General features: G+C 45.8%; 1 protein-coding gene across 6 annotated transcripts in view; it reads left to right on the forward strand.

The window, feature by feature from the left end:
* Window positions 1-8,082: 8,082 nt before the first annotated feature.
* DENND1B (DENN domain containing 1B) overlaps window positions 8,083-13,254 on the forward strand; it is a 269,708-nt gene continuing 264,536 nt past the window's right edge. For 3 of the 6 annotated variants that reach the window (XM_070384685.1, XM_070384689.1, XM_070384690.1), the window contains exons 1-2: window positions 8,083-8,234; window positions 10,377-10,441. In XM_070384685.1, the coding sequence (XP_070240786.1) occupies window positions 8,218-8,234; window positions 10,377-10,441 (82 nt within the window). In that variant the 5' untranslated portion in view covers window positions 8,083-8,217. The remainder of the gene's footprint in view (window positions 8,235-10,376; window positions 10,442-13,254) is intronic. The other 3 variants (XM_070384686.1, XM_070384687.1, XM_070384688.1) reach the window with 1 other exon arrangement.

Raw genomic sequence — 13,254 nt, forward strand, 5'->3', positions numbered from 1 at the left:
GGTAGATATTATTGTTCTTGTTCAGTCACTTAGGTGTGTCCAACTCTTCTGTGACCCCATGGACTGTAGCCCCCCAGGCTCTTCTGTCCATGAAATTCTCCAGGCAAGAATACTGGAGTGGGTTGCCATCCCTTCTCTAGGGGATCTTCCCATCCCAGGGACTGAACCCAGGTCTCCTGCATTGGTAGGAAGATTCTTTACCACTGAGATACCTGGGAAGCCTAGACATTAGGATGAGATGGTTGGATGATATCACCAATTCAACGGACATGAGTTTGAGTAAACTCCGGGAGTTGGTGATGGACAGGGAGGCCTGCCATGCTGGAGTCCGTGGGGTTGCAAAGAGTCGGACACGAGTGAGCGACTGAAGAACTGAATTGAACGGACCTGGCACTTCAAAGGGATTCAAGGAACACTGAGTGTCTCAAACTCTGGAGCAGAGTTAATCCTCCTGGAGTATTCATAACCAAAAGCCAGATTCCACAAGGGTTGTCTGAAAAGTTTCAACATCTACCAGCAATAAATGAACACCCCCTCCAGAGAACTCAACTTCCTTCCAGCTTTCACAACATTTCCATGTCTAAAGCTCCAAGGAACAAAAGGAAGCCACCAAATATAGAAGCAAAGAAGGGACCATAAGTAAGAGGCAGAAGGAAAAAGTCAGATATAGAATCATACCCACAAATGCTTCAGAGATTAGAATGATCAGAAATAGAGTTTAAAATATGTTAAATATATTAAAAAGCAGAGACATTACTTTGTCAACAAAGGTTCGTCTAGTCAAGCTATGTTTTCTCCACTGGTCATGTATGGATGTGAGTTGAGCTATAAAGAAAGCTGAGCACCGAAGAATTGATGCTTTTGAACTGTGGTGTTGGAGAAGATTTTCGACTGCAAGATTTCCTTGGACTGCAAGGAGATCAGTCCTGGGTGTTCATTGGAAGGACTGATGTTGAAGCTGAAACTCCAATACTTTGACCACCTGATGTGAAGAGCTGACTTATTTGAAAAGACTCTGATGCTGGGAAAGATTGAGGGCAGGAGGGTAAGGGGATGACAGAGGATGAGATGGTTGGATGGCATCACCGACTCCATGGACATTAGTTTGGGTGGACTCCAGGAGTTGGTCATGGACAGGGAGGCCTGGCATGCTTCGGTTCATGGGGTCTCAAAGAGTTGGACTCGACTGAGCAACTGAACTGAACTGAAATATATTTTAAGAAATTAGGGAAAGGCTTGAAACATGAGTTGAGAAAGCAGATTTTTAAACTTTTATTAATCTTTTTATTTTGTATTGGGGTATAGCCAATTATGGAGAAGGCAATGGCACCCCACTCCAGTACTCTTGCCTGGAAAATCCCATGGATGGAGGAGCCTGGTGGGCTGCAGTCCATGGGGTCACTAAGAGTCAGACACGACTGAGCGACTTCACTTTCACTCTTCACTTTTCACTTTCATGCACTGGAGAAGGACATGGCAACCCACTCCAGTACTCTTGCCTGGAAAATCCCATGGATGGAGAAGCCTGGTGGGCTGCAGTCCACGGGGTCGCTAAGAGTCAGACATGACTGAGCGACTTCACTTTCACTTTTCACTTTCATGCCTTGGAGAAGGAAATGACAACCCACTCCAGTGTTCTTGCCTGGAGAATCCCAGGGACGGGGGAGCCTGGTGGGCTGCCGTCTGTGGGGTCGCACAGAGTCGGACACGACTGAAGCGGCTTAGCAGCAGCAGCAGAGCCAATTAACAATACTGTGGTAGTTTTAGGTGAACAGCGTTGGGGACTCAGCCACACACATACATGTATCCATTCTCCCCCAAACTCCGCTTCCATTCAGCTGCCACATAACACTGAACAGAGTTCCTTGTGCTATACATAGGTCTTAGTTGGTTACACATTTTAAGAGAACGCAGATTTAAAAATAACCAAACAGAGCTTTAGAAATAAAATACAGGTAAAAAACCAAATGTCTGACTTTAACAGAAGATAAGACAAAGCCACAGAAAGTATTAATGAAAAGGAAGATATTTATAAAGTTATCCAAAATCCAGCCTACAGTGATAAAGAAAAAGAAACTACGACAGAGATATTAGGAGAAATGGAAGGTAGAAAGAGATATGTGTATCGTCATAGTCCCAGAAGGAAAGAGGAGCAAGGATGATGTTCAGAATTTCCCACAACTGATGGAATTCACCAGGCCAGCATCAAGAAATGCAGAGTAACCAAGAAGAAGGGATTAAAAAAGTCTTCATCTCAATGCTTCATAGAGAATCTAGAAGTCTAAAGACAAATGAAATATCTTAAAAGTAGAGACAAAGATTACACTTCAAGATTACTTTCAAAATTCAAATTATAACTGGAGATGTTGGAAGACAGAATAATGATATTGACATTGTACAGAAAGAAATGTCAATTTAGAATTCTTTATCAGTGAAGATATCTTTTAGGAATGAGGGCGAAATATATATATTCCTCATCCAAACAAAAAGTGAGAGGCTCGGTCAGTACCTGTGGCCTGTATTTTAGACAGAAGGAAGGCAGTCCTAGGCGGGAGACAGAAGCTGAAAGTAAGAAAGAAGCAGGGTCCTGGCAGTCCAGTGGTTAAGATTCCTTGCTTCCAATGAAGAGGGTGTGGGTTGGATCCCTGGTCAGGGAACTAAGTTCCACATACTGTGAAAGTGAAAGTTGTTCAGTCATGTCTGACTCTGTGCAACCCCATGGACTTCTCCCATGGACTTCGTCCATGGAATTCTCCAGGCCAGAATACTGGAGTGGTTAGCCTTTCCCTTCTCTGGGGGATCTTCCCAACACGGGTATCTCCAGGTCTCCTGCATTGCAGGCAGACTCTTAACCAGCTGAGCCACAAGGGAAGCCCCACATACTATGTGGCATGGCTAAAAAAATAATTAAAAAAAAAAAAAAAAGAAGAGCAAAATAAGTGGTAAACTTCTGGGTAAATTTAAACAAACATGGACAGTATAAAACAACATCAGTAATGTGTTATAGTTTTGGATGGTATTTCAAAGGTCTGTGTGTTGTTTGAGAGAAGATTGATATATTGATAAATTCTGGATTTAATCACATAAATTTGTCTGTTAAAATTTCCAGGTTAGTCACTAAGTGAGTAGAAACAGACCACAGAACTTCCAAAAGCTAGAACAAGGGAGAACTGAAAGCATAAAAGAAAAATTAATTCTAAAGAAGACAAAGATGAGATAAAGAGAACATAGACCCGGAGAAGACGAATGCAAAGTACACCATGGTGGAGATGAACTCAAATATGTCAGCAGTTATAAAACATGCAGTGGCCTAAACGCTCAATCTAAGAGTGATTATCAGACTAGATTGAAAGTCAAAATTCACATTAGTTAGATACATCTGCACATAATGACTTAGAAAGTTTTGATGTAATAGGATGAAGGAGATATATTGATACTAATAGTAGGCAAAGGAAAGTTATGACCAACCTAGACAGCATATTAAAAAGCAGAGACGTTACTTTGCCAACAAAGGTCCGTCTAGTCAGGGCTATGGTTTTTCCAGTGGTCACGTATGGATGTGAGAGTTGGACTATAAAGAAAGCTGAGCACTGAAGAATTGATGCTTTTGAACTGTGGTGTTGGAGAAGACTCTTGAGAGTCCCTTGGACTGCAAGGAGATCCAACCAGTCCATCCTGAAGGAGATCAGTCCTGGGTGTTCATTGGAAGGACTGATGTTGAAGCTGAAATTCTAATACTTTGGCCACCTGATGTGAAGAGCTGACTCATTTGAAAAGACCCTGATGCTGGAAAAGATTGAGGGCAGGAGGAGAAGGGGACGACAGAGGATGAGATGGTTGGATGGCATCACCGACTCAATGAACATGAGTTTGGGTAAACTCCGGGAGTTGGTCATGGACAGGGAGGCCTGGTGTGCTGCGGTTCATGGGGTCGCAGGGAGTTGGACACGACTGAGCTACTGAACTGAACTGATCTCATCAGGAGCAAGCTGTTTAGACACTTAAGGCAAAAGCATTGCTAGAGTTTCAGAAAGTTACAACATAATGTAAGTTTATCAGGCAGAAATAACAATTATAAAGTGGCTTGTGTATAATAACATAGGCCCAAACTATATAAAGCAAAAACTGAAAGAACTTTAAATTGAGATAGGTGAATCCATCATCAATTAGATTTTAAGTCATCTCTTTTATTAATTGAATTGTATCAAGCGTATGCAAATCTGGTAATAGAAGATGTCAAAAGCACAAACATAATAATTGATCAAGCACATATCTTTTATTTATTTATACTTTGGTTGCACCATGTGGTTTGTGGGATCTTAGTTCCTTGACCAGGGAGTGAACCTGCGCCCTTGGCAGTGAAAGTGCAGAGCCCTAAGCAGTGGAGCACCGGAGAATTTCCCAAGGATGTGTTTCTAGAACACCTTACCCAAGAGCTGAAGAACATAGATTCTTTACAAACACGCACAATTAAAACAAGCTCAAAACATTGTAATATTATTAGCTTATAGACTAAGTTCTTTGACCACATATAGGTTATGTACTTTGACTGCTGTTGTTGTTACAGTCGCTCAGTTGTGACTGTTTGAGACCCCATGCACTACAGCACGCCAGGCTTCCTTGTCCTTCACTATCTCCCGGAGCTTGCTCAAACTCATGTCCATCAAGTCAGTGATACTGTCTAAACATCTCATCCTCTGTGGCCCTCTTCTGCCCTCAATCTTTCCCAGCATCAGGGTTTTTTCCAATGAGTCAGTTCTTCTCCACAGATGGCCAAAGTACTGGAGCTCCAGCTTCAGCATCAGTCCTTTCAATGAATATTCAAGGTTGGTTTCCTTTAGGATTGACTGGTTGGATCTCCTTACTGTCCTAATGACTCTGAAGAGTCTTCTCCAGCACCACGGTTTGAAAGCATCAATTCTTCAGCACTCAGACTTTTTTTTATGGTCCAACTCTCACATCCACACATGACTACTGGAAAAACCATAGCTTTGAATATTCAGACCTTTGTAGATAAGCAGATGTCTCTGTTTTTTAATACACTGGTCTGTTGCTACTGCTGCTGCTAAGTTGCTTCAGTCATGTCCGACTCTGTGCGACCCCAGAGACGGCAGCCCATCAGGCTCTGCCGTCCCTGGGAGTCTCCAGGCAAGAACACCGGAGTGGGTTGCCATTTCCTTCTCCAGTGCATGAGAGTGAAAAGTGAAAGTGAAGTCGCTCAGTCGTGTCCGACTCTTAGCGACCCCATGGACTGCAGCCTACCAGGCTCCTCCGTCCATGGGATTTTCCAGGCAAGAGTACTGGAGTGGGTGCCATCGCCTTCTCCAAATACACTGGTCTAGGTTTGTCAAAACTATTCTTCCAAGGAGCAGGCGTCTTTTAATTTCGTGGCTGCAGTTATCATCTGCATTGATTTTGGAGCCCAAGAAAATGAAATCTGACACCGTGTCCACATTTTCCCCATCTCTTTGCCATGAAGTGATAGGACCGGATGCCATGATCTTAGTTTTTTGAATGCTGGGTTTTAAGCCAGCCTTTTCACTCTTCTCTTTCACCTTCATCAAGAGGCTCTTTAGTTTCTTTTCACTTTCTACCATTAAAGCGGTATCTGCATATCTGAGGTTATTTCTCCCATAGTAGAAATATTTCTCTTTGTAGTCCTGAGAGAGAAATATGCTCACATTAGTTGTCAAGTAGGAAATATTACTGCTGAAATATGATGTTAGGAAGATCTAACACCACTTTGAAGGCTTGCCCTTTGTAGAGTTCTCTACCAGTTGTGTCAAAAGTTCTAAAACTGCTAAAATCTTACCACTGGTTTCAATAAAACCTCACTAACATAACTGTATACAAAATCTTTTTTTCAGTAATTTTAAACAAACATACAAATTGTGTCCATCTGTGTTTCTATCCCTTTTACCTCAGTAGTATCAGGATATATAAACCTCTGCATCGTGGTCAGCCTAAAAGCTGGTTTAAAAAAGATTTGTTTTGTGTGTAGGTATGCAGTATTTCCTCTTTATATATACTTAGAGTAAATTTAAAACAATATGCAGGGGTATGATTGTTATTTGTGTGCACTTGGGCTAAGTCACTTCTCCGTGCGACCCCATGGCTAGGCTCCTCTGTCCAGGGATCTCCAGGCAAGATACTGGAGTGGGTTGCCATGCCCTACTCCAGGGGATCTTCCTTCCCCAGCGATGACTGTCACTTAAATCCCAACAAATGGTTGGGGAAAACAATTGTATTAGTAGTAAAATTCCTGTAGGCACCTCAAGTAGGGTTCTTTTCTTTGGAGAAGAATTAATTATAATGAAAGGAGAAGTCTGCTTGGAGCAGAAGTGGTTTTCGAATTTATAGATGTGTTTTCAAGGCTTTGCACTATAGTAACTTCTTATGTAGAAAAGAGTTTTATTTGGGAAAAAAGATGATGTGGTGTATTTTGCCTCATTGTGAAACTGAAATCTACAGTTTGATTTCTCAAAAGATCACACAATTAGTAGCACTTTTATTAAACTTGAACATCATATTGTTCATGTGATACACAAGTAATAATTCCCATTTTACAAATGTAGGAACTGAGAAACTGAAGTGTCTCACCCCAAGTCAAGCTATGACAACACATTTGCCAAAACATAATTTTTCTGTTTCCCCATTATGTCCTGTGCTCATTTTAGACTACCAGGTCTGTGACTATGCCATGCATCATGACTGTTACTTTGTTCACCAAGTAACCGTCGTCTTTGGCCAGAATGTTTGAGGGCTGGTATACTTGAGTTTAATTTTAGGTTCTTGATTCTAAATTCTTTAATTCCCAAGCCTCCTCCTTTGAGTTGTATGTCTCATGACTCACTCTATTCATACCACATCTGGTTTCTTCTCATCCTCTTTCCTTTTGCATGAAGAAGCTCCGAAGCAACCTCTATTGGGATGAAAAACACGGAGGCAATGTGTCAGGGGTGGTGACGACGGGAGAAGCCTTCTCCGGAAGGTCTCTGTGTAACCGTCTAGCCCTGACCACCTTCGCACGTCCATCCTAAGTAAGACTGTTTCTACCTCTCTTCTCGGTAGATCCCACGCAGGAGGCCACACAAGAGGGAGAGAGGCGGTACAGGGTAGACCTGGTCTTAAGTCCGGCTTGGCCATCACCATGGGATGGCTTGGCCCGCTTCTTCATAAGATGCTGGTGAAAGAGCCTGTCACGTAGAGTGACCGCAAGGGCTGGGACGGTGCGTACAAGCTGCTCCCGCGCTCCCCAGGGCTCTGCACGCGGCAGCTCTTAGTTCAGGCCCCTCTGCCCTCGGGCTGCACCCGCAAGGCCTGCCCCTCCATGGAAGGGTCCCTAAGTGAGTCCTTGGCCACATGGCGGCCGTGATGGGGGGAGGTCTGTGTCCCCGACGACGTGCAGGGGCAGCAGAGCAGTGTTATTTGGCTGCCGGGCTGGGTTCCTGAGCAGGTGCACCTCTGAACCTTCCTGACTTAGGAGGGGGCGGCTCTGGATCCCCTAGGAGGTACCCAGGCCCAGTGACAGGGAGGCCAGGGGCCGAGCGCGGCGCCTGGCGATCGGGATGTGCAGCCTGAAAGCCACGCGGCGCTCCACATACACCAAGGGTTAACGGTTGCTCGGACGCGGGGCGCGTGCGGGGCGGCGCGCACCGCGGGGTGCAGGTGCCCTGTCGGGTAGTTGGCTTTCCGGGGCGGGGCGGGGGCGGCCCTGAGCACCCCCACCCCCGGGGGCACGGCCCTGAACCGCAATCCCCCAGCCCCCTCCCCCTCCCCCGAGCCTGGGCCGGCTCCGGGGGCGCACGCGGCGCGCACCGCGGGGTCCGGGTGCCCTGTCGGGTACTTGGCTTTCCGGGGCGGGGGTCGGCGGCCCTGAGTGTCCCCTCCCGGAGCCCAGGCCCGGGGCGCACGCGGCCGTCCGGCGCCCAGGCCGCGCGAGCAGCTGGCGGTCGGGCGCGCAGCGAGCCCTCGGGCAGGCCCGCTTGCGCCCGCGCGGCCCAGGTGAGGCGGCCCCGCGCCGGCGCCGCGCGCCCACTTCCTGGTTCGCGGGCGGTGCAGGGAGCGCGGGGCGGCCGGGCCGGGGGCGGGGGCGGCGGCCGCGCTGTCACAGAGGCGCGGGGCGGGGCGCGGCCTCTCCGCCGGGCCGGGCCGCCGCGCTGCGCGCAGCCGTTCCCGCGGCGGCCGGCGGGCGGGCGCGCCCCGCGACATGTAGCCATGGACTGCAGGACCAAGTGAGTGCGCGCGGGGGGCCCCTCCGCGGACCCCGGCCCCCCAACCCCGGCTCCCCTGGGCGGCCTAGGCCGCGGGCCTGCGGGCGGCGGGGGGCGCGCGGCCCGGGCGGAGGCCTGGGCGCCGGCGCGGCGCTGCGGGTCCCGGGCGGCAGGCGGACGTGAGGCCGGTTCCCCCCGCCGCGCGCCGGGCGGGCAGGCGGCTCGGGCGTGACTGCCCTCCCGGCGCGCTTCCAGGGTGTTTACCGGCGGCCCCGGGTCTCCCTCCTCCGGCCCCTTCTCAGGGCAGAAAGGTGCCCCGGGCGTGGAATACCGGCGCCGGCAGAAGGGGCTCGCGGAGGGCGTGTTTTCCGTGTGGTCAGCAGCACCCTTGGGTGCCCCTTGGGCTTTTCTTCAGGACCTTGAGCAAGCAAAAAGCCATCTGAACAGTGTGGTGGTGTTCTTTCAGTTATCTTAGGGGCAGGAGTTTTATATTTTCCTCCGGAAACTTACTTTGCAAAAAATTCCTTCTTTCTTCCTTTGACACCCTCTTAAACCAACCCCCACCCCACCTACCCGAGTTCATGAATATCGTGTATATATTTCTTTTAGCGTTAAAAGCCTTTATCATTTCCCAGTGTTACAGAGTATTTTGTATTTACACTTAAGAGAGGTTCTAAAGACTTAGGAAAATAGGAAAATAATTTTCTTCAGTGTTTGATATATTGGGGGAGGGTGCTAGGTATGGGACTTAAAAAAGTGTATCTTTTGACATTAACTGGATTAGGAGGGAGGCTCACCTGAGTTCAGATTATTCTCATTGAAGCAACTTAATAGTGGGACGGCTGAGGAATTTGCAGAGTAATTTATATGGCTTGCCAATTTCTCTGTTTCTAGATTCTTGTAATAAATTTTAAAAAATAGAGCGCTTGCTTAGAAGCCAACATAGCTGTTAGTTTCTTGAGGGAAATGCATGATTAAAAACAGCCAGTGCACAGACAACCAAGGACTCCAGTGGCAGAAATAACAAATACATTAACACTTTGGTCACATGGAGTTTGTGGTGTCAGATGTTGCTTGATCTTTTATCTTCTGGCAGAAAGAGATTAAAACAGAACTGTGTTAAAAAGAACACAGTGTTTCTAAACAAGATGTCTCAGTAGATTTCCATTCACTTCTTGAAATTAACAAAGTATACCTTGAATGTGTGAGCATTTAGTGAATGTTGATAACTTCTGAATGAAGCAAAACCTTACTGTTCTTAGTGATCAACTCCAATATTGAAATAGGAGTCCAGTTTTCCCAGATAGTTGACGTTATCTTTTTGGGTTGGCCTCGGAGGCTATGTATAGTTTGGCACTTAAAGCGTGCTTCCCTACTGTAATTCTGTCTCAAGACAGTATACGCAAAGTTCCACTTTTAAGGACCATTATGAGTGTTTCATTGTGCTCTAGAACGTGGCAGCTGGAACCAGTCATTCCGTTGTGTCTATATTGCAAGTCCTTTGATAAAAGCCAGAGAACCTGCCATTAAACTCTGCTGGTGGGGAAAGGTAGCGCCTGTTAGGAACGTTCTGGCTTTTCAATTTTGGTTTGATAAGATAAAGGCAATGCTTTCTATTTATATAGCACTTAATACTTTATAAAGTACTTCCACATGTATTATGTGATTTGTAATCCTCACAGTTGTTCTGTGACCCTAACAAGGTACTTTCTAGGTGAGAAAGCAGACTGAGAAGTTAAATGTTTTCCCGAAGTCTCTGAACTGTTAGCCTCAGTGCGCTTAAGTTGCTGAACCAGGAAAACACTTTATTTCTTCTCCTTTGTGATCATGTAGTTTATTTTTGTTTAGTCGCTAAGTTGCATCCCACTCATTTGTGACCCCATGGACTGTAGCCCGCCAGGCTCCTCTGTCCATGGGATTTCCCAGGCAGGAATACTGGAGTAGGTTGCTATTTCCTTATCTGGGGGATCTTCCCGACCCAAGGATTGAACCTGGGTCTCACCTGAATTGGCAGGTGGCTTCTTGACCACAAAGCCACCTGGGAAGCCTGGTCATATCGTTACATGGAATCTATTGAGACAAGAACAAGATTAACTATTAGAATTAAGAGAATATAAAGTTTGTCATAGGAAAGAAATACTAACAAAGTTCTTTTTCTTTCAGGGAAAATCCAGAAAGGACCTTTGACTTGGTATTGAAAGTGAAATGTCATGCCTCTGAAAATGAAGGTACGTGTGTTTTGCTAGTTCAGAAGAAACGCTTAGGGTGTAGACAGGTGGAATGCAGTGGTATCAGGACAGGACTTGTATTAAATATACCTTCTGTGTCTGGTGTCTCAAGTTCCAGTCGGAAAATAGAGGCTGAGTTTTAGCTCTAAGGTGGTGGGAATCAGGAATGCTATCTGTGTAGCTTAAATTTCAGGAGTGTGTCAGTGCCGTGTAACTCACAACTTTGTTGATGACGTTATTGTTACTTACGGGGACATTCTTCCATTCCTTCTTGAAAATTCAGCTCCTGTTTAAAACGCTGGTGAAAATTTTCTCACTGGTACAAGCGGGAGCCATACCAGTTCCCATCTCAAGTTCCCCAGACGTGGAATGTGGACTGGGCAGCCCTCTCTGCGGCCTTTACCCCGGGAGCCAGGGGCTTTCAGAGGGCGGTAAACGGCCCTGTGGCGTTACCTGGAAGGGGTTTCAGCTGTCAGTTGCTACATCATAATTTCCCGAGATGATGAGGACACCTCAGGATCATGCCTGTTGTTGGTTTCCTCCCTACTTTTGTGGGGGGTGTGTGTGTGTGCTGGGTGGTGGGGGAGGGCTGGTGGATGAGAGGAGGCGCTGTCTCTTCTTGCTCGTCTTCTCTGCCTTCTGTCCCTGTGTTGTATCTTTCATGGATCTCTCCCGTGGATGACTTCACCACCCGTGTACTTAGACCCCAGATAGCATGATGATTCAGTGTGAGACTTTTGTCCAGACTGGTTGTCCACCCTTGAGGCTGGCTGGGAAGTCTCTCCACACTCGCAGCTCCCCAAATTGGCCGGCAATTACATGCTCCTAAGCAATCTGGAGTCGCGCACCTTAAAATAGACGTGCCCAGCCCAGCTGCGGTGAGGTGGGCAGGGCTAATTTTAGGTAGGAAGGCAGGCCTGTTCCTGGCTCCAGTGGCCCTGCCTGCCCCACTCAGGCCTGCTTGAGCCACAGCTGTGGTCAGGTTTGTCCCCCAGGCAAGGAGAGATCCTAGGTTGTACGTGAGCTTTCTCCGGTTGAAGAGGTTATCTTTTGTTTTCCTGTGTGTATTAGTCTGCTTACGGTCTTTCCAGGTCCAAATACGTTCTCTTTGAAGAGTCCAATGGATACGTTTTTGTTTTTTTTTTTCAGCTCCAATTTAAATGTATTCTGTAGTGTATTTATGATAGGAATAAGTCTTCACAATATCTACCATAACATCAGCTAAGGTGTGTGAAATAATGCTGACCTGCCGTGTTTGTAGAACAGGCTAAATTCCTTTGGGCAGCGTGGGTTTCTCTGCCATTTTGAATGCATGCTGATTCCTGACGAAAGGATGGGCCTGCCTCGTGGAACACCAGCTCCATGCCTGTGTTGGGGGGGTCCCGAGTGGTCTACTCCTTACCTCCTCTCTCTGCCTTTATCTGTTTTTTTAGGAGCTAGCCTTTTCAGTAGGCATCTTCTACTTCTGCCCTTCTTTTATTACCTTCTTGCTCTTTTGGTTTCGTTGTTTAAATCACTGCTCATCGGAAACATCTTTGTATTTTAACTGTTTATGTAGCACGATGAAGTTGAAAATATTATAAGTGGTTAAAATAAACATGTTTGGCTTCTCTGTAGGTTGCAGTTAATCTGTCCTACCCACGTATTCCATTAAAATAGCTCACTGGCAGCAAAGTCTAAAGATTTTTTTTAAAAAGCTAAACTTAATTATGTAAAAAGCATTAGCATCAGTTCTTTTTTGATTGTGACTTAAACACTGTGAACTTGACTAATATTTTAGGGTCTAAGAGTTACCCTTTTTGTGCTCTAAAAAGTAACACTACCAAATAACAAAAGTTTTATGTCAGATTGAGAGTTTGATGTTTATAAATGTTTTAAAAATAGTTTTCTGTCTTATTGATAATTATTGAGGGGCAGAATGTCCAGAAATTACTCCAGAAAGTTATTCAGATATTTTTATTTAACTGTCAGTGAGAGCTATGTATTTAATGAGTCTCATATGGGCATCAGTTTATTTAAAATAGAACACTTTTTTGCTAACATTTACATGAACATGGACGACATTCTTATGTTCTAATGGACATGTAAAACAAAATGTGTAAATTATGTTTTAGGGTACAACATGAAACCAATTTAAATAATAAGGAAACTTAATATTTCATAAAAGGAAGTTTAGAAGTAGGTCACCAGAGACCTCGGCTCTTTCTGCCTCTGGGCTCGCCACCCACAGGAGTGCAGCCACTGGGAGACTTAGGTTCCTTGTGGTGGTAGCGTGGCTCTCAGACAGGCAGGAACCCTGCTTCTTGTTTATAACTCTGGGGATGGCAGACACTGCCTTGTCATGGTCCTAATGGGGGTAGTTTCTTTCCCCACATCCCCAGAACGTTGGGTCCCAGTGGCCCAAGTGGGCTTGGGGCTGACCGATCCTAAAGTAGCCATCGGTGGGGGTAGGGGTGGAATGACAAGATCATCATGAATGACACACTAAACAACTAGCAGGGAAGAGGAGAATGGAAATCAATTAAAGTGCTCTTTGCTTTTCTTAAAACATTGGTTTATTTTTTGAATGAGTTGTTGTTTCTCAGTATATTGGTGTATTTTTTGATGACTATCTATTTGATCCAGTAGGAAGTACGATGGTTAGGGTAAACTTGGTTTATGCTAAGATTGATAATTAAGGTATTTGGCATGTTTCGTATTTACTTTTTAATAGAGAAGTTTTAACTTCCTTTATTTGTCCTGAATGATTTAGATCATAAATGTCTTCAGAGGCAGATCCTCGGTAACTAGGATGTAGGTAGAGATTTGAAGTG

Source organism: Bos mutus, chromosome 16 (assembly GCF_027580195.1).
Source record: "Bos mutus isolate GX-2022 chromosome 16, NWIPB_WYAK_1.1, whole genome shotgun sequence".
Classification (NCBI taxonomy): Eukaryota; Metazoa; Chordata; class Mammalia; order Artiodactyla; family Bovidae; genus Bos; species Bos mutus.